General features: G+C 40.4%; 4 protein-coding genes across 6 annotated transcripts in view; 3 read left to right on the top strand and 1 right to left on the bottom strand.

The window, feature by feature from the left end:
* Positions 1–1,113: 1,113 nt before the first annotated feature.
* Positions 1,114–5,903, top strand: srsf3b (serine and arginine rich splicing factor 3b). 3 transcript variants are annotated; one of them, XM_020607899.1, is made up of 7 exons: positions 1,385–1,510; positions 2,196–2,406; positions 2,497–2,637; positions 4,482–4,520; positions 4,834–4,920; positions 5,188–5,228; positions 5,370–5,903. In XM_020607899.1, exons 1-6 carry the CDS (start codon positions 1,477–1,479, stop codon positions 5,213–5,215), a joined length of 540 nt encoding a protein of 179 aa, XP_020463555.1. In that variant the 5' UTR covers positions 1,385–1,476; the 3' UTR covers positions 5,216–5,228; positions 5,370–5,903. The 3 variants fall into 3 exon arrangements, with proteins under 3 accessions (XP_020463556.1, XP_020463555.1, XP_020463554.1); XM_020607900.1 differs by lacking the exon at positions 1,385–1,510 and adding an exon at positions 1,114–1,363 and having other exon boundaries at positions 5,188–5,820; XM_020607898.1 differs by having other exon boundaries at positions 1,388–1,510; positions 5,188–5,879.
* Positions 5,904–8,955: 3,052 nt separating this feature from the next.
* Positions 8,956–13,986, top strand: LOC109964418 (cyclin-dependent kinase inhibitor 1). The gene is given in 4 exon segments (XM_074527651.1): positions 8,956–9,369; positions 12,087–12,205; positions 12,207–12,484; positions 12,576–13,986. Coding segments are annotated over 3 exon segments (444 nt in total). The 5' UTR covers positions 8,956–9,369; positions 12,087–12,095; the 3' UTR covers positions 12,632–13,986.
* Positions 13,987–16,165: 2,179 nt separating this feature from the next.
* Positions 16,166–22,377, top strand: tmcc2 (transmembrane and coiled-coil domain family 2). The gene is made up of 5 exons (XM_020607716.1): positions 16,166–16,589; positions 18,498–18,893; positions 19,228–19,844; positions 20,356–20,491; positions 20,698–22,377. Exons 1-5 carry the CDS (start codon positions 16,587–16,589, stop codon positions 20,995–20,997), a joined length of 1,452 nt encoding a protein of 483 aa, XP_020463372.1. The 5' UTR covers positions 16,166–16,586; the 3' UTR covers positions 20,998–22,377.
* Positions 22,378–23,836: 1,459 nt separating this feature from the next.
* usp49 (ubiquitin specific peptidase 49) overlaps positions 23,837–26,291 on the bottom strand; it is a 6,155-nt gene continuing 3,700 nt past the window's right edge. The window contains exons 4-7 of the mRNA XM_020607763.1: positions 25,240–25,447; positions 24,791–24,899; positions 24,382–24,587; positions 23,837–24,291 (exon numbers count right to left, since the gene is read on the bottom strand). Coding sequence (XP_020463419.1) covers positions 24,188–24,291; positions 24,382–24,587; positions 24,791–24,899; positions 25,240–25,447 — 627 coding nt within the window. The 3' untranslated portion in view covers positions 23,837–24,187. The remainder of the gene's footprint in view (positions 24,292–24,381; positions 24,588–24,790; positions 24,900–25,239; positions 25,448–26,291) is intronic.

Below are 26,291 nucleotides of genomic sequence, written 5' to 3' on the forward strand. Positions count from 1 at the left end.
AATACATTATAAGAAAGAGAGTTCCCAGCGTTATAAATGCTACCTTAAACCCAGGAATCCTCATTCAGTACGCATGCTCCCTTTTACTGGTCCGAGACTGCAAAAATAAAACGACTATGCGGCAGTGGAGGTCTCATTATTGGATCAGTGGGAAGCTTTTTTTGCAGCTGCACTTACATTCTAAAAGGAAACAAACTTGACTGACAACTGTTTGTTCCTATTTTAATGTGTGAATGCCCTTGTTTCCGTGACATTCACGCATGGTTGCTGCAGTATGATTTAAATGTTCTGCTCTTGCTCACTGAGCCTCCAAAGCATCTCTGCAGAGCCTGAAAGGACTGAATCGTCTGAGTTACTGCAAAAAATCTGACTGAAAGAATGCATGCTAGAAAAGGCTTTAAATATAATTAATAATAATAATAATAATAATGCCATCGAATTAACTGAAAACAATCCAGGTGTGATTCTGAGAAACAGCTTGTGAGGTATGTAAGCAAAAATGTACTTTAGGGATTCTGCATGGTACAGCTACCTGACAGAAGAACATGAAACAGTAAGGAGAAAGACTGGCAAGTGTCACAGGTCACATACAGTGGATATAAAAAGTCTTCACACCCCTGTTAAAATGCCAGGTTTCTGTGATGTAAAAAAACGAGACCAAGATAAATAATTCCAGAACTTTAGCCACCTAATGTGACCTATAACTTGTACAACTCAATTGAAAAACAAACAGAAATCTTTTTTTCAGTGGGATTCCTGCAAAACCTTGCACAATTCAAGTTACATTTATGACACATACAGATATGAAGGCATGAATGTTAATGCGGGGTGTAACAGCGCATCATGGAACAATATATAGTGAGTTTAAAATGTGACTATGCGTTATGAAACTAAAGATGAACCATGATATCAAAGCAAGATTCACATGTAATTTATTTATGTTGACAAGAGGGGGCGATAGGCTTTTGGGAAGAAAACCATTACAGCTCCTTAGACAAAATTATGAGAACAGTGCCACAACCAAAGTGACTTCTACACTGTGGCCTAAACTGTGCGTTCGTTAACGGGTCGTGGTACAATGCTGTAGACGCCCGTCTGAAGTTTCCATTGTCACTGTGAAACAAATAGTATCAGCTAGGTGTTTGCAATATCAGTTATGAGGCCGTTAAATTTAGTGGGCAGGGTCATGAGGGAGGTTTTCTATAGAAACGACACACAAATACTAACTTGCGCCCCCGCCCCCCCTTCTGGGATTATCATCCTGGTAAGGTATTTTCCGTTTCGCCATTTTCCATTGGTGACGGCGAGAACGAATTTGCAGGAGAAAACCGGATAGTCTGAGTTGTGAAGCACAACAAACACGGTAGAGTTTGAGCGAAATTCTTAGTAGTGTTTTTGGTACTATAACTTTAGAAGCATGCTATGTTCTGGTCGACAGCTAGTGTTGCTAGATCCCCTTAATCTATTGTTTCAATTATGTGGTTGTTAACTGGAATGCTGCCGCTGAACGGTAGGCCTTGGAAAGATGTCAGCCATTTTGGCTACCGTGAAATAGCTACTTTTATTAGCTTTCAGAGCGTCTAAATATAACTTTGCTTTTAATTTGAATGTGGGGCAATATATTTTAAAGGCGGAAGACAACTGTTGCGTCAGCTGTTCCGATAACGTTAAAATGTTTCTCAACGTAACGTGGAGTTGGGCCTTAACTAATATGCTAATACGTTTGTTAAGCTAAAGCTAACTAAGGTTAGCATGTTCAACTGATAGAGGCCACGTTTCATTGGGTTGCCAAACTGTTTGATTTTAGATGTGCCTTTTGGATAAATGGAGCACATTTAGTTAGGTCATGAACTGTACCTTTAACACTTAGTGCGTTGCAAGTTATTCAGGGAGCATATTGTGGAAGTTTGCAGCATTAACGTTTGGTTTTACACCATCCTCGGTTAACCTGGTCTAATTTACTTGTTTGAGCTTTTCTAGTAAGAATACAAAAGCAGTGGTGGGAGGTATTTTATTTTACTTGGGTCCTGTATAATACTCGACGTAAGCTGTGGCCAGTCTTCATTGTAACCTTGTGAATTAACGTTATACAAGCATGTAAACAGTAAGCTATTTTGACTGAGCCTCTGTTCAAAGGAGAAGCCTTCTTGGACTTAAGGCTATAAGCTGCAGCAATAACCTGTTTTCTCTTTCAGATCTAGTCATGCATCGTGATTGTCCTCTTGACTGCAAAGTCTATGTTGGAAATTTGGGCAACAATGGTAACAAGACGGAGTTAGAGAGGGCATTTGGCTACTATGGACCTCTCCGCAGTGTCTGGGTGGCCAGAAACCCCCCAGGCTTTGCCTTTGTGGAATTTGAAGATCCCAGAGATGCAACCGATGCTGTGCGTGAGCTTGATGGAAGGTAGGAGGCAATCTAATCTTGGGATATATGGGGCAAAAATAAGACAGATTTACTTTGCAACCACTACAGTAACAAATGGTTGTTTTATAGGACACTGTGTGGATGTCGAGTGCGAGTAGAGCCGTCCAATGGTGAAAAGCGCAGCCGCACCCGTGGTGCTCCCCCTTCATGGGGCCGGCGTCCTCGGGACAGAGATGACTACAGGCGCCGTAGCCCACCACCCAGACGAAGGTGACCTACATGTTTTTGTTTGACTGTCAACAGTAGAGACAAACATTTGATCCATCTTGTGGCGTAATCTGCTCTGTGACATATTGATGCCGCTCTCTTACCCACAGTGTATTTCTTGGTAATTGTTTGTTTTTCCAGTCTAGGCTTTCTAGTTTTTGTAATCAGTTCTGCTGATTAATACATTTGTCACTAAGGTCTCAGGCTGCAGTTTCATCTTCATTGACATTATTTGTCATTTTATGTAGTGACCCGAAAAGAGAGGCATTTTATAACCAAATGATCTATGACGTGGAAATACAACATACTGGGTTTTGTACTGACATATGAAATCTGGCCTGCGAGACTTTGTATACAATTTCTGTGCATTCTCAGAAAGTCTCTAACTTTTAACTGCTTTAAAATGGCAAATTAGATAAGTGAAATGGTGTAGGGTAATTAAGGTAATTCCTTTGTCAAAAGTGTAATCTTTTTCTTTTTTTTCACTATGAGGATGCTTTTTATTTTCCATCTATATTAATAAGAATGAAACCCGTTGCAGAGCCACCACCATGCCTCTTCTCACCACCCTCTGAGTCAATCGACTAGTCCTCTTTCAGCATCATGTGACTGCTGACCATCGTTCCCCAATCAGCTTGGCTGGTGCTGTCACATGACCAAGGCATGGCCAGTCGTCAGGTTGCACCAGCCCATTGGTTCCTCAGCATGCCGTTCTCAACCTCCTCCTCCTTCAACCTTAACCCAAAAGGCAGCGGCCCACTTCACATTCCCGACCAATCAGCGTATTACGTTCCCAAATGTCTACAACCTACCAGCAGCAGCCTTCGGCTAACCAATTAAAGCAGGAAAAAAGCCACAGCCAACCCCCATCTGCCTGCCACCTAATCACCTTGCAGCATCTGGCCAGTCCCATTCAGCCAATTCTACCTACCCGGCCGACAGTCTGCCTCCCTTTCATCATATCTAGCTTGTTGAAAACCATAAATACTAGTAAGTTTTCCTGCTTCATTCAGTACACTGCTGATTACAGTTGTAAAAGTGAAGAGACAGCTGGTTTGAAAAGGTTTGTTTTTTGTTTTTGTTTTTTTGAATCATAGGTTTGTCATTTTGTCCTCCACCATAACTGTAATTCCTTATTTCAGAGGGGAATGGTCCAACATCAAATGTCTTAAATGTCACTTTTCCAGAGATTTCCATTATAGATAATCATCTCATATATTGGGGCTCTGAGCAGAATTATGAAGTGACATGAGTCAAAGCTCTTCTCAAGCTCCAATTAAATCTGTTTTTGTGCTGTATGGTTGATTTTAGCAGAAGTTATTAGTTTTTGTTTCCTTATATTCTTCCTTGAAGTGCAGTGGGCTAGTTTCATACAGATGGTGGGCTCTTCGTGTCTTTTATTCCCACACCAGGGCTAGTCCACAGTACCATGTTAAATTAGTTGATTTTCTAATAGTCTTTCAGACACCCTGAAAAAACCTTCCTATATTAATCATAGGACGTTCTACTCTACAATTTCATATTGTAGAGTAGAACTCAACAATATGAAGAAGACTCAACATGGAATATTCAAAATTCACACTGTATTGAAAAATGCACATAATCCTGTGGAGTAGGTGAATGTATCTGCCATCTTTATGCGCTAGGTCTATTGCTAGTTATAGATTAAGGTAATGGTCTTCCTGGGAAAATGCCCGAGTCATTTATTTCCATTTTGAGTTATTAAGGTAGACAAAGGACTGTTTTGAAGAAGGCCCATATAGGAAAGGGTTTAAAATAACGTGGAGCTCTTCGGAGGATTTGCTACATCTGTTTTTGTTTTTAACTCTTGTGTTTTTCCTGCACAGATCCCCACGCAGGAGGAGTTTCAGCCGCAGTCGCAGCAGGTATTGCAGCTTTTAATTTCCATATAGTAGAGACAAATTAGTTTTACCCCTTAAATGAAAGCATCTTTAACCTCTAGAGTCCCTGCGTCCTCATATGAGGACCGCACAGCTTGGGTTTCCAAAGCTCAGGACTCTAGAGGTTATGGACAAATGGTTTCAGGTTTCTCACACGGAGTTTCATGCGATCATATAGACAACAGAGAAGCAAGATTAGTGCATAGACCTTTTTTTTTTTCCCTCCAATGTAGTATATCCTTTCAAGTGAATAAAACTGAAACAATGTTGACTTAATGGGATGGGATGGCTTTTGCAGGTCCTTCTCCAGAGACAGGAGGAGGGAGAGGTCCCTCTCCAGGGACAGGAACCACAAACCTTCAAGATCCTTCTCTCGATCAAGAAGGTACTGATAACCTTTTAAGCTATTATAACATCATTTCAGTCTTGTCCTTTCATGTGGTAACATGAAGTGTAGTAATACGATTTGCCTATTTAAACTACTGTACATCCATTTTAGTTCTTAAAGAAAACATCACCATTGAGAGTAACTAGTACAATTATGGTACCTATAATTAAAACTTGTGTACTCAGCAGTACACTGTTGCATTTGTGAGAGTTTGCTTATTAATTCTTGTTAATTTTGACCTTTTTTTCGTTTCTCTCCCCACAGCCGCTCCAGGTCTAATGACAGAAAATAGGAATGTTGATCAGGTGTAAAGACAAACAGTTGTACAGGCTTTGCCGTTTCATATGATGGACTTCAACATGGCTGTCTGGCCCTTTTTTGGGTTGGGTTTTTTTTTAACAATGAAACATTTTAGTCTCTCTCTCTCCCCTTTCTTGTTATGCTAGTTTTCAAGTACATTGAATGGCTGCGTGCAGGAGTGATGCCTCACCCAAGTCATGTCCGTCTCGTCGGCCCTGAAAGAGTTGTGCCACCCCGCATTCCAGATCACTAGTTATTCTTACGCGCTTCTTGTTTGTCAGTGAATGTACAGTGTAGTTTGACATATAATGTAAGTAGTGCCTCATTGTTTTGTTTTTTAGGGAAGGACTTGAATGGTGTATAATAAAGTCCCTCCTTTTTATTGACTGTAAAGCCATGCTGTCTTCAATATGCTACTTTCTTTATACTGAAGGCTTCCATCTGTTTAAACTATGGCATTGTTTTTGTTTGTTTGTTTTTAAGTGTAAACAACACAGGTCTCATTTTTGTCTATGAAGTTTTCCAATTTCTTTTGTCTATCTGTAATAGTCTCTTAAAATACTGGTTGGTAAAAAAAAAACTTGCAGTGTTTTGTTTTGTTTTTTTTACCTGAGATTATTGAAATACAAATATAGTGTGTTTGTATCTATCTGTTTCTTTTCCACAAGAGGGCACTCCTACAGCATCAGTTATGTTTGGTCTGGGTTGGCTAAATTATTAAACTCAGTCACTCATATAAAAATTAGTAATAATGTAAACAGTCTTCAGTGTTTGAAATGCTCCAGTTGTCAGGCTGAGGTAATTGATTCAATAGCCATTACTCCAGGTCTAGATATCTGTAGTTGCATTTTGTATACCACAAAGGCTGTTAAATATTTTAGATTTAGACTTCTGAAAAGATTGTTGTGATTATAACTACAAGCAGTTTTTTTTAAATTGATTGGAAAAAGTAGTTTTCATTCTAATGTTAAATTTAATTGAAGATGGCCTGCCTTTTATTGGAAAGGTCTTACTAAATTATACACACATATTTGTAATGTGAATCACGTTAATGCATGTTTAGTGACTTATGTAAAGTTGCAGTTACAGATGTTAAATGTGAAAGTTGAGTTTCATTTTACAGATGCTAAATCTGTAATTGATGACTACTACAACAATGGATGAAGGAATGAGTACTGGGCAGACCCAATGAGTCAATGAGCTCTTAGGCTGGAAAATGAAGGGACTGTTTTGAAAAGTTAGTCAAATATGAGAAGCCACAAATGAGGAATAAATTGATGCAAAACAACTGCACAACCACTAAAAGGATAAATAATTACTAAAAAGAGAGGAAATGACTCCAAAGAATGCAAATGTTGAATGACATAAGGACAATACAGGGTACCAAGTGACTACAGAGATGCAAAAGGAGTAAAGACACATGACAAAAGCAGACTCAAAACAACTAAAGGGATACAAAACATCCACAAGAAGACACAATCTGACAACAAATCATGTGGCATCTTTTACTGGCCTGTGCCCAATTTGTTCATGGCTAAAACTTGCTGTTAACAAGAGCTGAGGTCTAACTAGTCACTGAAAAGAGACTTTAAATCTGAGTTAGGTATAAGTTATTTGATTGATGAAGTGATTCTTACATTGTCCCATACTTCAGTGCACCTGGCAAGTTCACCCCCCCCCCTTTCTGTTCCTGAAAATCTCCCTCCTCCTCTGCTGAACAAGGTGTCTGGGATAAAGTTGTGTAATGTGGTTGGCAGAGTTTGATCCTTTCTTGAGGACAGATAAGCAAGGGCGTCACTGTGCTTCCGATAAAGTTACTACACTTGTGGTGTAGAGTCGATTAAATGTTCTTGAGGCCTTAACTATTTTAATGAAGTAAGAGTGATACCTGTACACCATAAACGGTGTTACATGGCTGCTATTGTTCAGGCTATCTGGTGAGAGTTAATGAAACCTTTAATACTTCAGTGTGGTCTAACAGGGTGCTGTTTCTGTACAGCCGTGGGCATTTCCTGGTTCCCACTAACATTTAACTAACAGTCAGTGCTCTCGCACTGTGTAATAGTTGCTTCTGGGGAACTCCCAGAACAAGCCTACGGCTCCTGTTCACACTGTTCAGACATTCAGTCCACGTGAACCGGCACAACGCAAGCACATAGTGATCTCAAATCTGCGCGCGCTTTTCCACGTAGCCAGTATGACGACAGCGATGACTCATGGTATCCATGGAGACGGGACTCGCACTGTAGGAACCCGCGGGAATCATTGAGAAACGTGCGGTATTGCCACACTGTTATGTAACATGCTGTCCACAGAGCACATTAGGGCAGATCTCTGAAGGTTCAAAGGGGGCAGCCTGATGGTACTAATTATAGATTATGTCACTTTTATCTATTCATCTATCTGGCTGTCTAGTGGAACTATTGTTAAGCCTGCTAATCAATCAATCAATCAATCAATCAACTAAATAAATAAAAAATGTAGCAAAAATTTAAATAATGAATTGAGTAATTTATTACACTACAATGACAAATGTTTGCTTGTTCCAGGTGCTCAAAGGGGATTTTGATTACTGCTTTTCCTGTTTTATGTTAATGTAAAGACAATAGGCTATCTTTGGTTTTGGACTGTTGAAAAGGAAATTTGCATATAACTTATCATCTAACTTATTGGTATTAAATACATTTTCTGTAATGATTTTTTTTTTAAATCAAAGCCATTATTCCTGCTATAGGCAACACAGTGACTGTTTGCTTCATTCACCAAGGCATCAGACAACTTTACCTGACCCAGGAGTGTAAAAAATTAAGCATAAGGTTATGTTATGGAACCTTTGCTGCTGGTAATAAAGTTGTAAAGACCAGAAGTCTTTGACAACCTTGTCCTTCTCCTGGCCATATAGTGAGGATGCAACTCAATTGGTTCTGTAAAACATTTCACAGTTTATGCAGAACAAATGCCTGAATAAGATGAATGAAGCACAAAATACATATGAAAATGTATTTGATGGGGCTCGCAAACCCTCTGCACTGTGCAGCAGCCTTTCACTGTACATTCACATTGATCCTGCAAAAGCACAACTCCCTGCTGTGTTATAACTTTGTTTGTTTATTTTAGGGGGGTTGTTTTAGCTACCAAAATGCAACTCTAAAATATTTGTACTTCACGAGTATTTGCATTTTGATGTTTTATACTTCTATACCATACATTTCAGAGATAAATATACTTTGTATTCCACTTTATTTACTTTGCAAATTTCGCATGCAATGTTATGATCATCTCATTGTTAGAAATGAGATGAAACTGTTAGTAATCTATATATGTTTAGTTAATAGTCCCACGATAATGAATAAATAACTCAGTGTATTATTTATATATAATGATATGCTCTGAAATTGACTATTCTGTATAGTTGCATTTTTTTTAAAACTACAGGTGTGTTGCTGCACTTAAGTTACTTTGGTAGTTTTACATAAAAAGATTTGAATGTTTGCAGTGGAGATAGAAGCACTCCGATCTTTTATATGTAATAGTAGCAAAGTGTGAAAAGTCTTCAAGTCCTGACTCCTGCATTAAATGTTTCTTAAGGAAAGTTGCTTACAGAATGATCAGCAATTTTATTTATTTAATTGTTGTTATGGATTAATGAACATTGAGCACTTTAATGTTGTAGCTGTTTTTTAGGAGCTTATTTGAATTATTGTAACTGCTGCTGAGTGAGGTAGCTGATGTAGTGTTACTGCTGTGGCCTGTGGACGCACTGAAAATTCATGCCCGGGCATAATGTGCTGGATTGTCCTCCCAACTACAATGCAGTCAATTGTTCACGTGTTGAGCGAGCGAAGTCCACGTGTGGAGCGGGCTGACCCCGCCTCTGAGACCGGAGCGTAAGGTCCCCGCCCACGGGTTTCATAAAGTTTAGCCCATTTCATGTCAGTGAACATACTTGGAGAAGTGATCTTGTAGTTTGCTGATATTTTACACGCTTCTACTTAATAAAGCGTAAGGAGCTGGAACAAATATCATCCCCGGGCGTTTTCACTCCGGAGCTGTTGCTTGAAAACCAAAACAACAAGGGGACTGAGATTCATTCAACAAGTTTGAAATAAGGATTAGAACAGGATTGGACTACCCTCGGCTCAAGATGTAAGTAAAAGGAGAATGAACTAATAACGTTACTTAAAATATTCTTTGAAGTGCTTGAGATACTTGGGTTTTGTTATTAACTCTAGAAACAGATGTAGTAGCTACTATGTCCACTATCGTCTGCTAGTCTGTGTTGTCTATACTGTGTTCTCACGGATGAGTTAACGGTTACCTACGTTTCCGTAATCTATTTGATATGAACTCTACATCTGTCTTTCAGTTTTCCAGGTTTCACTTTATGACTTAAAACTCGATAACAAGCTTCCAAACACGTACAGACTTATACGTTGTTGTTCTGCTCTGGGTGTGTGTGTGTGTGTGACGGTGAGGAAGCTCTTCCAAGCTCCGGACGCTGACACGAGATGATGCAGCCTCACGCGGAGTGACAACTTCACGCAGATCGCGGAGTGTTGTAGTAAACAGGGCAGGCCCGCCACATCCTTGAATCGATCATCTGACGTCTTAACCCATGAGGGGGAAGATAAAAGAGGGTCCACAGTGTGACACAGAAGTGCTGTCCTCATAACTTTTCTACAAGAGGATTTATTAGGTTTTTTTTTGGACCCAATTTGACCAGATTTTCCCCAAAGAAGGAGCCCTACCTGACCTTAGGACATGCATCTCACAGGCCAGAGTTGTGTGATAGTAGGTGGGGGCAGACAGTGAAATCCATGTCCAGACATATCCTTTCAAAAGAAAAGTCTAAAAGTGTGGCCCTCTTGGAGTCCCACAAAGGCCCCAAGAGGTCCTCATCAAGTCATGGTACCATCTATGATTTTGATGTTTGACTGTGAAAGGCTGCCTAAACTTCTCCTTTTTAGACTACTACACTTCCTACATTTTATATCCTGTATTAAGCCTAAGTAGTAATATACCTATAAAAGTTATTACCTTTTACTGCCTCATGAACAAGTGAGTGATGTCATACACCACTTGTTGTAATTAATTGAGCTGGTTTGATCTTTAAGGAGATAAATATTTTAAGAGCAAATATTACAGTTTTAATAAAGGTTAAGGAGTTGTATTATTCAATGGAATGGACATTTTTCTAATTTCAAAATGGGGCTGATGTCAACATTGAGCTTGTAATTTCAGTCAAATAATGCATCTTTGTTCATCATTGTACATTTCTTTATAAGTTGCAGCATAAGGCTAATCTCTTGAACATGGCAGTGTGAATCAGGAAGTAACATGTTTAGATCATGCCATTCTGTTTCAGAGGCTTTGTTGAACCAATTGGAAAACTAAAAATGCCACAGTACATGACCTCAGTTTGCCCGTTCCTCTCCGCTGTGCTGTGTGGGTGCAGCCAAGTCAGATGATGCAACAAGGTGTTTTACCACACTTGTATTCACATTTTTATTAAGTTAACAGTGATCTTTATGGAGGATGTGTTTTTCTGTAACGCTGTTTAAATCTCAGGCTGGTTCTAAATCAGTTTTTAGTCCAAGATGAACACGTTTGTGTGACTGTTGGTTAACAGCTTGTATCTATTTGAGCTGATTGATGAGAGAATAGCTTCATCATCTGCCTAAAACCGCAATAGTTTCTCTACTTGTATATATTTATTTAATCAGAAACAGCTAAAATAATTTGTGTCCTTTAAATTAAAATGACTTCTCCTCTGCTACAGAGCTGTAGCTGGATAATTAGCTTGGCCCAGGACTGGGTTTCTGTTGATTGTTCCCCTGAAGTGGGAATCCTGGAAATCCCGCCCAGCCCTTCCTGGACGGCTATTATTCTCCTGAGACACAGCAGGGGAAATGCTGTGTCTGTTTAACCCTTGAATTAGTTTGTTCCTGACTGTGGTGCAAGTGTATTGATGTGTTCCAGAAAGCAGCGATTTCATAATTCAATCCATAAATGTTCTTGATTACTAAATTACTTCTCATCTGCTGTTCACGGAGTGTTGTGAGTGGCTCTGTTGAGCTGTCTCTCCATGATCTTACACTGTCGCTCAGTGGTGACTGTGTGTATGTGCAGTGATCACAACCACAGCTGAGGACTTGTCCTTACATGTCTGTCTGAGATTATGTCCGGGCATGTACAAGTGATTCATGTAGGAGGGCTCAGTGAGTCACTGGTTGCCCCGTCTGGTTATAAGGAGCTTCCCAGTGACACCAGTCTGAGTTGCTCTGTAATGTTCACAGAGGAAATTTAACTGGTTAGAACAATGGTAAGCCTAATTCTTACTTTTATAATTGAGGCAGCTAATCATAACTTCTGGTTGTTTTGTTTCAACCTGAGCTGGATTTTTGCATAGATTACAAGGACTACTTTCCAGTTAGAATTAGAATGGTGTCAAGATTCAGTTATTTAAGATCACTTGACAGAAAGCAGTGTATCTTTTATCAGTGCTAAATTATATCATCATTATATATCTGTGAATTACAGCCGCAGTGATCTTGATAATTAATTGTTGTAGTTATTTTTCAAGACAAACGCTGTCTTGAAAGCTTTTTAAATGTGAGGATACTTTTCTTTGTCATATATGATTGTAAAGTGAATATCTTGGGGTTAAAGAAAGCTATTTACCTTGGCTGTGGAAAGTTATGACCATTTTCTGATATTATAATGACAATATGTTTAATTGATTAATCAAGGAAATAATTTATACAGGTCACTTATTCAAGAGCTGAGAGCTGCCATCATCACTGCCTCATTGTCCAGCAGCAGGTTTCCAAATTAACCACTGGTGTTTTTTCTGTGTCCTGCAGTGTAGGGTGATGGCTACTACAGAGAGGATCCTGAGCGCCACGGGGAACGGCCCCGTTCAACGGAACCTCTTTGGTCCAATCGACCGAGAGCAGCTGCAGGCGGATTACCAGACTGTCCTGCCCGCTGGAGAGCAGCGACTTCCAGTGGGAGGAGATCCCAGCAACCAGGGTTCCACTGCTTTACAGATCCTGTATGCATGGGCTGGGACACACAGGGGGTCAGAGGGTGACGGAGGCAGCACTTGGCCCTAAGGGAGGAAGGGCGGAGCCAGCACAGAGTGAGCAGAAGAACATCCCACGTACAACAGAGAGATGTGCACTCAACTTGGAGAACCTGGAGAAAACACCAGAGAAAAGTGAGAATACAGGGATGAAGAGGAAACAGACAAACATTACAGGTACATATTTAATAAATATTCTAACTTTAAATGAGTAGCATTGTCATTTCAGGTCAGTCACATGAGCTGAATTTCTCCTTTATCCCGACAGATTTCTATCAGTCTAAAAGAAGAGTAATTGGGATGCCACGCAAATCTGGCGAGTGATTTTCAGTGCAGTTTACGGTAAAGTTTCCAGTATTCAAGGGGAACCACACAGACACTTTGTACAGACTCTGCACATACTCCCCAGAAGGTCTTGTACCTGGTGACTCATCAGAAAACGCATCATTATAATGCGATCAATTAGGGCACTGAGGGGGTTGGCGGTTTTCCCGGCGGTAAGGAGAAGACGTTTGAGTGGAGAAGATTAATGGTAATCTTTGGAAGCAGTGGATTTGTACTCATTTGGATCAAAGGGTTGCCAAAGTGTTACCTGTACATTCTACAGTGCTGAAAATGCAGTGGAACTGTGTGCCTCTTGCATTACGGGGATCAGATGGACAAACACATTACTGCACACACTTGAAACAGATGTGTAGATTAATGTTATTCTCTCATAAAGAAATGTGTCTGTGTCAAAGCTGCAGCGTGATTGACAGTGGTAGAGCACGGATGAAGGCCTTTGGCTCCTTTGTTCAAATCCACTGCTGTTTACCTACAGTGGTTTTTCTTTATGTATATCCTGAGGGTACAAGCACTTCCTGTCCAAAGTGTATTATAAATTATACTTTAATACACCCAGCTGTACAATTGTGTCTTTCTACCATCATGTACTCACAGGAAAACACTTGAAGAGTTCTGATCTGTAGGGTCTGTTGCTTTGCTCAGATCATAAATGACACAAGTGCCATCATGTCCTCGTCTGTCTTCTCGGTGCCGATTGATTTTCAGAGCAGATCTCCCTCCACAAGTGCCCTGTCTAGACTCTGACACATGCACAGCACCAGATAATGTAGGTTAGGAGTGTAGCACCACGCCTTTGGAACATGTATGTTTATTTGGATAGATATCAGTAGAGTTTAATACAACACTCTTAAGTGGCATAATACAAAAATATGTTTTTGTATTGCACATACATGTGATAGGTGGTGTATCCACAACACCCTTTATCCGCCTTTATGGCATTTACACTCCACAAAGGACAAGTACTTACTAAGTGGAAGCTACCGTCGCTGTTCTTTTCTACTCTGAAGCTCTGTGCAATTGAATACACTGTGTGTTTACTGTGTGCCCCAAAACAACTAGTATATGTTTTCATGACACTTGTATCCTGCTGCTATGGGTAATCTGAATGGGTGTCAAACAAGGTCATACAATGATAATCACTGCTGTAAAGTCAGAGCTAAACAAATAACTGCATTACTCCAATCAATGAATGCCCTTCTGTTTATAGCTGCTTGTGCACGTCCTACATAATGTTTAGTGTAAAAGCTATAAGTTAAATTATCTATGCTTATTTATTGTGAGGAAACTTGATATAGTTGTGAAAGATTCCAATAAAATGTTCAAGTGAAATTTTCTGTGGTCTTGTTTCATTGCAGTCTTAATTATGACTTTTGCTCATAAGGTCTGACAGACAAGAACAGCTTCAGTGCACCTTGGCATTGATTCTACAAGTCTCTGGAGTCTATTGGATGGATGAACGCCATTCTTCCAAAAGATATTCCCACATTTACTGTTTTGATTACCTCGACGGAGACGCTGTCTTAACATGTCGCTCTAAAATCTCACGTAGGTTTTCAACTAGGTTGAGGTCTGGTGACTGTTGTTAGGCATTTTTAGTCAGATAGATATTGGATAGATACTTTATGTATAAGAAATGTTTAGTGGAGACAGGATGTCTAGTTAGACTGTTACATGCTTAGGCCTGATTATGAGTTTCTACAGGGTACATCTGGTCAAGGATACCAGAGAGAAGAGTTGATGACTGTCAGCAGACAGGGTGTTTAATATTATTATTATGACGTGTATAACTGTAGCCTTAGCCATAATATGTTCTTATGTTTAAGTCACGACATGTTACTAGAAGTCGTGAGAATGTTTTTAGCTACACACCACTTAACCAACAGACACACACACATTGATTTGCTTCATGTTTTGACTACTGCTATGACCAGCTGCAAAGCTGGCAACAGAGACGTCTCGGTTGACGTTTCTGTGTAGTATGGGGCTAGCCCAACCGAGGGGATATAATGTATAGGCCTGGTGGGTTCAGGGTCTTTTCATCTTACATCTGCCTGCGTGCATGTTGGAGGTGCAAGATATTTGAGCGTGTAATGTTAATTTTACCTGTGATCCTTTGAATAAATCAGCACTGTTTTGAAGTTACTTGGACTGTCTCGTCTTTCAGAGTTAGCAATGGTAACACGAACCATATCCTACACTGTGAAGACCCCTGGTACCCTGTGGGTGGGAGCACTGTCATACTGGAAGGGAAGTATAAAGTTGTATTAATGGAAGTATTCAAGTGAAGTACGTACATGTACTTCTATTCGATAGGTGTCTAATGTTTGAGTAACCAGCTCAGATAGGTTTGCATTCACCACAGTGTATTGGTGGGGATACTGTGGCAGGATGGTGGTACTGGAGAGTTTAATCTTCATTCAAATAATATACAGTACAAATCACTGTGGACCACTTATGTGCAGTATTCTGCTAATAAACAGGTACCATACAACTACTACAGTGCTGGTGTCTCTACTGATTCTTCATCAGCATTAAACATTCATATCTACCTTACGGCTACCTCTCTGACATGATAATAAACAGTGATCAACGTCACTCTCCTCACTGGTCATAAATATGCTATAAAACTGCCAGTTAGGTCTGTTCCATAGCTAAACAGTACAAAGTTGCGCATGGCAACAGCCCTGACTCTAAAAGTAGTTGGTATCTCTGAGTCAGAAGGAAACATTTTGGATTTCAACTGTTAAAGCAACGTTTCCAGAGGTGATGGATCAGCTGATTTTACTCCTCTACACACTGTTTATTGGTTGTGTTGTGTTATTTCCATATATACATTTTCTTTTGAAATTTTTTGGAATGTTTGTTTTGGATCTGAGTTTTACATATTGCACTGGGAGGAGAGTCAGTTTGCATTGGGTAAAGTTTCAGTGCCTGGACTTCGGCCTCATTTTCCCTCTGTCCACACACCAGGCCTTGTGTTGATTTAACTGTCTGTAGTTGAATTTTATTTCAACACATTATAGCCATGGAATATTAAAGGATTTTTGTCTTTGTATCTTGAGATTGTCTTGGATTCTTTCCCTTGTAGGCCTATGTTTTTGTTTTCTTTTTTTTTAGGTTTGTTTTCAAGATGGTGACGAAGGCTTGTTTTCATCTCTGTTTAGTGGGCATCCCTCCACACACACACACACACACACACACACACACACACACACAAGCCGGCACAAAGAAAGAGCTGAAGCTGGGCACATACAATTTTGAGAAGTCCCGAGTAGCTCGAACATTCCTCTGTTGTTGTGACACCACACTATTTTTTACTTTGTGAACAGCAGTAAGAGCAAATTAGAGAGTGAGTCACTGCTCAGACAGACACTATGTACTTTGGCACCACATCAGTGCAGCCCCACATCACCACACACTGGGTGTATGTGTTTGTTTTGAAGGTTTAGGGGCTGAAGGGCCCAGAGCAGACTCTGGCACAGGCCCCTGCTGTGTCCCCTCCCCATATCTCCCCTGCTCTCAGCAGCACAGACGTACCTGCACGCCTGCGCTAAGCTCTCCCATCCCCCCGCCCATTTCCCTGCATCATTTGTCCCTTTGCTCCTTTTATAGGACGGGACAGCTAGCGTTTGCATTTAGACTGAAACAGAGAGATAGGTGGAGAGAACGTGAAACAGAGGGAGGCAGAGGGGCCATATGACACAAAGCACAGAGAGAGAGAGACCAGAGCATTTGAAAGAGGGGGAGGGAGGCTGCAGACATCGATACCGTTAACAATGGAGCATTAGGATCCAGAGAGCTGATAGTCAGCCAGACAACGGCTGAGGGTAAAGACATTTGAGGACGGAGGCTCCTCCTTGGTGAGCGCAGGGGTAGGAGGATGGGCCTCGAAAACAGACTTGCAATGGCACTGCAAAAATTGGATTAAAACAGTATGGTAATGTTTCTAATTTAATTTATTGCTGTGCTGCTTGTGTCTCATGTGTCCGTATCCACGCTTGTTGACATCCATCGGCCGTCTGTCACATCACAGCGTGTCTCCTGCCTTGTGAGGAAGGTACCGGCATAACCTGTCCTCTTGTTTATATGCCATAGACATCTGCCATCTCCGTCCTCATCACAGTCCCGCTTCTCTTCCAACCTCCAGAAGCCTGGATTCATCACGGGACATCACCCTGTGTGCTTTAAAACAAAAAAGACACCGTTAGATTTGAGCATCATTGCAGCCATTACTGTCCTCTGCTGTGTTGTTTTGATCTGTTTGCATCCATCGTTGGACACCGCATCCCCTCCTTGTATGAGCCTTCGCTTAGCTGCTGCATAAGCACCTCACTTTCTCTGAAAAGATCAGGAAATGAGTAACAACAAGGGACTGCAGTCATCTGTTTTCCTCTCCATTACAATGTGATTGTAGCCTACTTTGCTAAGAAAAAAAAACTGCCTGCCTTGCTTCGCTCTGGCTGTTTATAATAGCACAAGGAGCTTGTGCTCATTTCACACTGTCACGTAAATAGAATACAAATAAATCCTTGCACTGTCCCGTCCAGAGAATTAAAGCAGTGGTGTGAGATGTTTGGTGTGTTTTTCCTGAGATGATGTTAGTAAAGTCTGATTACAGTGTTTTGACATCAGGAAGAGGGTCATTAACCATCCCACCATCTGCCAAGCTGCACACAGGCTATATATAACACTGACCAGGGAATCTCCTGGATCAGCAAGATATAGAGCTTATTGTTTGTAAGAAGTGGAGCATCGTGCTGCTATTTTATTTTATAACCGAGAAGACAGACAGACATTTACAACCAAGCAGAAAGATCCAGAACACATATTAAAAGATTTAAGTAAAAGCTCAAGAATTCATCATCATTATCATAATTGTCATTTGCTGCACACCATAATTTTTACCTTTGTATTACTCATATAGGCTGCATTTCCTATAAGACACTATAAGTAGCTAACTTGTTAGTGAAGCTTATTTCCCAGGCCGTGCAGGGCAGGATGCAGTGTAATTATGTATCACTTAATTAATGCATGATGGCCTTTCTGTGTACTTAGATAGCCCAGCTTTACCAGCAGGGTTGGAAAGCAGATATCTGCAAATGCTCTCATTTTAGAAGGGCTTTTCAAGGGGCTGTGTGATTCTATTTTTGGCAGTTGCAGATACTTGACCAACTCGTTAGCATGCAACTGTCTAAGAACTTCCAAGAAGTTTTTCTTAAACATTTTGAGAGAAACTAGGAATAAAGTTCTGATCAGGCTACTTTAGTTGGTTTTGTGTTGATTTCCTGATGCACTTCCTTGACGAAATTGCTAAATATATGTTCATCATTATTATTGGAAACCTTAACCCTCAGTATATGTGGAATGGTATGTTTGCCCGTGTAGAGCAGAACTGCTGTACTCTGACTAAAACAAATGAGTTGCAAGTCTAACAAGACTTTGCTAATGTTTTTTCTTATTATTTCCAAGTTACAGAGGAAATTGTTAACAAACTGTGGACCTATATAATAAAGCATTACCAACATTAGACATATAACAACTTTAGGAAAGTAACTACAGAGGTATGTGGCATGATCAGATAATCCATTTAAGGTTGAGAGTAACTTTTTTTTAAATTAAAGAAAGGACAAATAATTACACTCTGTCGATCGTGGTGTCACATTTGTCTTTTCATAGTGCCTCAAAATGATCTTGAAAAGACTTTTGCTCTTTTACTTGAGTAGATTTTAATAAAAGAAATATTTCCTCTACTTCTGCTTAAAGTCATATTAGCAGTACTTCACCTGGAATAGTTGTAGTACTCTTCCACTCCTGACCACCTCCCTGTGCCCTCTCCTTCCCTCAGCTGGACAAGAGTGAGGTAGCAACTCTAGGCCTACCCTCCACCACCAGCCATGGAGGCTCTGACAGTAATATCAGTGCGGACGGAGCGGGGGCAGCGTCTGGGGTCATAGCTGGTGCTGCCGAGGGTCCGGGGACCTGCGAGCCACAGCGGACACGTGCTGCTCTGGAGCATCTGCAGCAAAAGATCCTGAAGGTCACAGAGCAGATCCGTGTTGAACAGGAGGCCCGCGACGACAACGTTGCAGAATACCTGAAGTTGGCCCACAATGCAGACAAACAGCAGGCATCCAGAATCAAGCAGGTGTTTGAGAAGAAGAACCAGAAGTCAGCACAGACCATTGCACATTTGCACAAGAAGCTAGAACACTATCACAAGAAGCTAAAGGAAATAGAACAAGTAAGTGAGAAAGTGTGAGTGCAGCTGCTTTGTATCTGTACATGTGATATATTTGTGTTGCTGTTTCTGTACAGTGACTGTTTTAATTATATCATGACTGACTCACACACATGCTCTGTATTTGTATGGAAAGTTGTGTCTAAATAAAGACATGATTCTCATCTGCTAACACTTACTTAAACCAATGCATCATCCTGTGTCTCACCTAATTCTCTACAGGACCTGCTTTCCTCATCTGTCTTCCTACAGTTCTGTCTCTTAAACCTAATCACCTCTCTCCTACTTTTAAGCTCCTCCACTTCTCTGCTTCCTCATTTCTCATCCCTCTCTACAGAATGGACCGGCACGCCAGCCAAAGGATGTCCTGCGGGACATGCAGCAAGGATTAAAGGACGTGGGAGCTAATGTTCGTGCTGGGATAAGTGGTTTTGGAGGTGGAGTAGTTGAAGGGGTTAAAGGTGGTGTGTCTGCCCTCACTCACACAGCTGTCGTCTCCAAGCCGAGAGAGTTTGCCAGTCTTATCAGGAACAAGTTTGGCAGCGCAGATAACATTGCACACCTAAAGGACACACTTGATGAAGGAGTCGGGGGCCACTCTGAAGATACCCCCACGCCTCGTGCGCTGAGTGGAAGTGCCACTCTGGTTTCCAGCCCAAAGTACGGCAGCGACGATGAGTGCTCCAGCGCCACATCTGGCTCTGGAGCAGGCAGTAATTCTGGTGGGGCTGGAGGAGGAGGGGGGATGTTGGGGCCAACAATGGGGAGTCCCAGACTGGATGGGCATCACCACCACCACCACCACATGCACAGTTCCTGGGACTCTCTACTTGAGGGCCTGCAGGAGATTAAAGCCAGCCAGGCACACATGGAGGATGCCATTGAGGACATGAAGGGCCAGCTGCAGAGTGACTATTCCTACATGGCACAGTGCCTGCAAGAAGAGAGATACAGGTAGAGTCCCAGTTATACACAACATGGATGTAAAGCAGTTATCAGTTTAATCAGTACAGTCCTCACAGTAGTTGTAATGCTGACAGTATTCTACATTTTTGTTAACTAAACTTTTGTTGAAAAGACTAAAACCAACAAGTGTTAGTCTGTTAATTAATTCATATTTTCAGCTTTCCCTTCCCTGTCTGTGACTTTATATACTTTCATGGTTTTATTTCCAAAAATAGCTGGGCACTGTAGTTTAAAGCAAACTTTATTTCAACAAGAGCTAAAAGATGATTTGTGTTGGGGACTATTTTCAGCTGTGGATTAATACACATTCAGTGCTTCGGCATGTATTTGATATAGCAGGAACTAAAAATGAACTACAGCAGCCAATGCATCATAAAGAGGGACCGTGACACTCAGTGCAATGGTGTTTAAAGTTGAGTTTCTTTTCTCTGTGATCTTCACCATATCTTTGTGATTTTTTTAAATAGCATTCTTGTGTGTGTTTGCACTGTACACTCAGGTATGAGCGACTTGAAGAGCAGCTGAATGACTTAACCGAGCTGCACCAGAATGAGATGACCAACCTTAAACAGGAACTTGCCAGCATGGAGGAAAAAGTGGCCTACCAGTCATATGAGAGAGCAAGGGATATTCAGGTACAAATCTGCTACATTATTTTCAGGTGTTAAAGAGTCTTGATTAGTGTACACAAGTATGTGACATCATATTGTTCTAACAAAGCCACGTGCACTTCAAAGAAGTCAGAAATGCACAGAAAAAAAAGTCTGTGGTGTGACATAACAAGACTAACACACACTATTCAAGAAAAAGCATCATGATTACTGTTTGTGTGTACATACAGGAGGCTGTGGAGTCATGTCTGACCCGTATCACTAAGCTGGAGCTGCAGCAGCAACAGCAGCAGGTTGTGCAGCTGGAGGGGGTGGAGAACGCCAACGCTCGGGTTCTGCTGGGCAAACTCATCAATGTCATCCTTACGCTCATGGCCGTGCTGCTGGTCTTTGTCTCCACATTGGCCAACTTCATCACCCCGCTGATGAAGACCCGAGCCCGGGTGGCTGCCACCGTCTTGCTGGCCTTGCTGCTGTTCATCTTGTGGAGGCAGTGGGACTTTGTGGAGCTCTGGCTGCTGCCAAGTTGAGCTCCCTGTGAGATGCTCCAGAGGCGACCAGAACAGAGAGTCACCAGCTGCTTTCAACTCAAGTCACTGCCACCTGAAGGATGCAAGGACTGAAACAGTGGGAATATCTGGGAACAGAGCAAGGCACTTAGCTGAGGACAGGACCTGCCTGCAGAGTGTGCTGCGTGTGTTTACAATGAAAAAAGACAAAAGACATCTTTTCATCTCACCCAGATCTATTGGTATTGATGACTGATCGACTACATTACGGTCACCAAAAACTGAGTTTGTTGCGAGACAACTTTGGATCATCTTTTCTAAGTATTTATGATACATGAATTACAAAGATTAGAGCAACTTATGACTATAAAATGCTGATCACGTTTGCTGTAACCTTTAGGTTGAAGTTAAGAGATTTTTTTCATGCATGTCCACTGAGATGCAGATATCTAGATGGCATGAGTTAACATTTCATTAATGACAGAATGACTCTTCTATACCTGCCATTTTGTTATCGAAGACACAGTGCAGATATGTAGTATCTCGCTCAGCGTTCATGGTCTGTTTCTCATCCTGGTGTTGAAGCATTAAGACACATTTTTCTTTTTGTCTTTTTCTTCAAGTCAAATGAACAGTTTCAAAAACATTATCTGCTAATAATTTAGCATAGTAATTCAACTATCTATAATCTTTTGTCTATAAATGTTATTTCATTACCACTATTGTAGAGCTGCTTCTATTCACAGTGTCAAACTAACTGGCATGTCAAATTGTATCAAAGTTTATATCCAGTTTGCAAAAAATAATTATTGCTGTTTTATTAAGCAATGTAAGAAATAAATGATTTCATAAATTAGGATGATCTGGGATATATCCTTATTCTTTACTAGAACTGGAACTTCTGATTAAATGTTTTTCAGCAATTAAGATGTTACACAATTTAAGAGATAAAAATAATGGTACCACTTTCTAATGATAGATCATTTTTAAAGCGTTTATAAGTAAATATCTTTATAAAGCCATTATTTAAAACAAACCAAAAAAGTGTAGAGACATAATCTTAAGAAATGATTTACATTTAATGCCCTCATCAGCAGCATCTCTGTCTGAACCAGATTCAGACTTTTAAATAAGGATTAGAAAAGCTACAGATCCATGTGTTAATCTTGTGGATTATTTCAGTACTACTTTGCTGTATTTTTCTGTTATGAGGCTAAATTTGTGAAAAGATGGTTTGAACATGAATATGGATGTAACCTATAATGTTATAAATGCTGCAGCATGGAGGTACATCCAATGTACTGGACTACATTGTATTTAGAGATGCCTCTATAGCTTTGTCCTCCTCAGCTACATACATGAGTCAAAATATTAGGAACACCACCTTTAACTATGACCGTCAATAATAAACATATAATTGAATGGATCCATTTATGGCAATTTCAAAAACAAACATTTTGAGCTTCATAAACACAGATGTTAAGACAGAAGCGTTGCATTGAATTGTATACAGTTGTAGCTAATAAAGTGGCAGGTGAGTGTACAGTATGTGCCTGTCCACTTCTAAATGCTGACTTGCAAATCAAGTAGTGCTCAAAATGTGGTTTGCGCACCATCTAACATTTTGGCAGGGATTTACTTCCATACTGCAGCTACTGTGATGGCTAAATGAGAAACGGTCATGACTTGTGTGAACCCATGTCAATCCTTTTCTTTTTCATGTTTTACAGAAGCTATATACAAAGACATTTCAGATTTGTTTTGTCTTTTCAATAATTACTGTCAGGCAAAACCCATATGACCATTACATTTATGACAGGTATTCTTACAGTACAAGACAGAACTCAAGGGGATCAGAGCCAGTGGCATGGCCACACCTGACCACTAAAAAGTAAGACATTCATTGTCATTAGATTGTTCCAACTTTTACATGGAGTTCACAAATGTAATTTGCATTTGACTCGTATCAAACAACAGGTTGTCTTGAATAACTAGCAAATTCTAAAGACCTTGATAGAAACAGCAGAGTAGAAAAGAAAATGTATTACAAGCAGAAGAATTCCTGATTTTATCTTAATTTCCTGTCAAGATGCAAGATGAACAGTATATTGCTTTCAGGTGCTCAACTCAAAATGGGTACCCCAACTCTCCCAAAAACACATTCTTTAGTATCACAGCCTGCACTTACACTCAGTTTCCATCTCTGACAGTTAAAACACAAGTGTAGTGTCTCTGATCGGGGCTCAGACTAGAAAACCACCGTTAAATAACAGGGGAGCTGCCATTTAAAGAAGTGGCACAAGCTAAAAGGTGAACAATCATAAAGATTGAAACAACAGTAACAGCCCCTCCTTGAAAGTGCAGCTTTTCATCACTCATCCCAATCAAGTGTCTGAAACTCGTACTTTTTGCTTCTTTCCATGGAAGTGAAACATAGAATGACTACGAAAGAAACTAAAACAAAAACTATTCCTGTTCACTGAGAGCGCACACCCTGGCCTCCAGCCTAAGACACAGTATCCAGTCACAGCAGTACAATTGAGGAGAGGACTTGATGAAATACAAAGGACACAAGGATGAGTATTAAAAGTTTCCATAACTGACAATCCATAAGAATTAAACAATCTGAACAGTGGGCAGCACAGAGTCTGGACTTTAGTCGGTTCTATCACTAGACTTTTCATTTAAGTGGATGATGTTGTACCTTTTAAAATATTTAGTGCATTGAGATCAAATGTTCAGTTACATATAAAACACATCAATGTTATTGTGACAAAATGCTAAAAGCCCAAGAATCTGTGTTGCCTGTGAATGTAAAATGCTGTCTGGTTGTTTTAAAAACATGGACACACACGCTCCCACAGTCTTCAGGCCATAAACCAAATATGCTGATCCCACAGGCTGAGAAACTTGTGGCCTTACTTATGAAAAGGTTATTGATCTCTTTTCTTTTCCATAATCTGAAACCTTCCATTAGCGAACTTTAATGTAATTGCAAAATTACACCACTGTATACCATTATTTTCATTTGGATTATGCTGATAAAATTTTCACCTTGATTCATGATAGTCGATGTCCTACTGCCCTCATTTCTATCATTTTTTTAGCAAATTATTTTCAAGTGACAGCTTAATTTTGGGAAAACAGAGAACCTTTTCATAAACGCAGCCCTAAGTTACTGCGTACAGGTCGACATCACAGCGAGAGGTACCTAGGCAGACCTCTGGGTATAGAAGAGAATATAGGCCTGAGTGTTGCACACTTCCTCCACACTGCAAACCTTCATCTCAGAGTCATTACAGTGGACCCAGAAACCTGTGAACAAAAGGACAAAACAAATTCAACATGCAGCACAACACCGGAACATCATACGCTGATGTGAAACAAGCCCAGCCTTGTCCTCACCTCCTTCTGTATTGTAGCAGTATGCGGTGTAGTGCCCTGAGCCAAAGCCTTTACCGTGATGCATAACTACAGCAGACAGATCATAGGTGTAGCCTCCTCTGTGGACAGAGTGACCTGAGCCAGTGCAGCAGTATGGTTTGATGTTCAGAACCTGGTCAAAGGCCACATGGACACCGATTTTCTCCCTATGGTTCCGCCCTGACCATCTGCTGTACAAGAGGGACTACTTAGTGTCACAAGGATTCATAAGCCTCATGATAAAAATAAACTCTGCTGTACCAAAGGCCTCAGATATCCGCTAGAGCAAACGAGAATTAACAACACTGGATTTCACAATCTGCTTTAAATAGTCACATTATTAATTCTGATGTAAATTTAATTAAGAAAACCAGCCTGGAGAGCAACTTGCCTGAAGCGTTTGAGGTGCAGTCGTAGAACCTGAGGTAAGCGGTAGATCAGAAGCTGCTTACATGCCTCTGACAGAACTAAGGGTTTGTGGGATGATTTTCGTCTTCTTTCTGACAAACCATGAAACAATATGTTCACTAAGTTAATCCATGGATGAATTCAAATGCATATTATTTAGGTGAACACTTTTGTTTAGCAATTCAGTGACAAACTCTGTTGGAATGTTAAACAGTTAAACAGCATTTTGAATGACTTTCATAAAGGCTGCAAGCCTCTTTTTCAAGTCACTGCCTCTTCTAAGAACACTAGGCTAACACTCTTTGAATCAGTGATTGTCCTTAGTCCCTGCTCAATATTGGCTGAACAGCTGGACCGCAGAAGAAGGATGGTGACCTAAACTGCTGGAGGCATGCAGTCTTTGCTTAGCACTGTGTTAAACATGATACTAACTGTTGCAGTGGTTGCAGGCATAGATGCTGCCTTCAAGAGCCTCCATTTCTGTAAACTTGGACAGCATCTCAGTGAGGGTGCAGCTGCGCTGGTAAGCTGTAGAGCCTGAGCCTTTGTCAATGCTGTGATATCGCTCTGGAAATTCCAAAGACAAATCCCAGAATGGCTCAACTGTGTTAGACTTGTGCTTACAGGACAGACACGTTACCTGGGAATAAGAAAAAGAAAAGAAAAAAAAAAACAGCAAGAAGAGAGGACAAACAGGTGAGGACGCCGACTGTGAGCAGTTGTGATGTTTGTTGACACCAAGGCTTAGTCTTCACTTTAGAAATTAAAAACATCACAAAAGCTTCCACTTTTTGCTAAACAAAAAATATCTTTGATTTAGAGTGTTTTAATGGACAAGACCGCTGATGTTCTATGGTTTTGTTATTTTACACAAATCTCATTCAAAGACGAAACCACCAGTGAATTTTGTGATCTCACAATAAAGGCTATGAATCCAGAACCTGGTTTAGTTTATTCTATTCACTATTGCCATCCTAGAACTTTTTAAAACACACCAGTGAGCCACATTGCTGCACCGGCAGGCATGTTTCTTCACAAAAATTGTAAGTTAACCTTTTTTCAAAGTTTCTCGAAGAACTGCAATTCAAATTGAATGTTATGCATAGTGTAGGAAGTCAGTGCAGCATAAACAGAGCAAAGATCATATGTATGTGCAGTTGACTCTGTTACTTCCGTGACTATAAAACAATAGCTCTTTTTTTTGTGAAGAGGACATGTTACCCAGTGCAGAGATGTGGCTCAGCTGTGTGTTCTTAATAGCTTTTGGATAACAACAAACATCTACGGCACAAAGAAATAAACTAAACCAGGCTCTGGGTTCACATGCATTATGGTGTGTATACAAAATTCATTACTGGTTTTAGTCTTAATACAAGATGTTTTGAAAATAAATACTTGAAATAAGTCACTGGACTTATCCTTTAAGTACTACAGTATTAAAATATATTCAAAATATTGCTGAAGCGATAGAGAAATGATCAGTA

This window comes from Monopterus albus, unplaced genomic scaffold (genome assembly GCF_001952655.1).
Source record: "Monopterus albus unplaced genomic scaffold, M_albus_1.0 scaffold89.1, whole genome shotgun sequence".
In the NCBI taxonomy this organism is placed as follows: domain Eukaryota; kingdom Metazoa; phylum Chordata; class Actinopteri; order Synbranchiformes; family Synbranchidae; genus Monopterus; species Monopterus albus.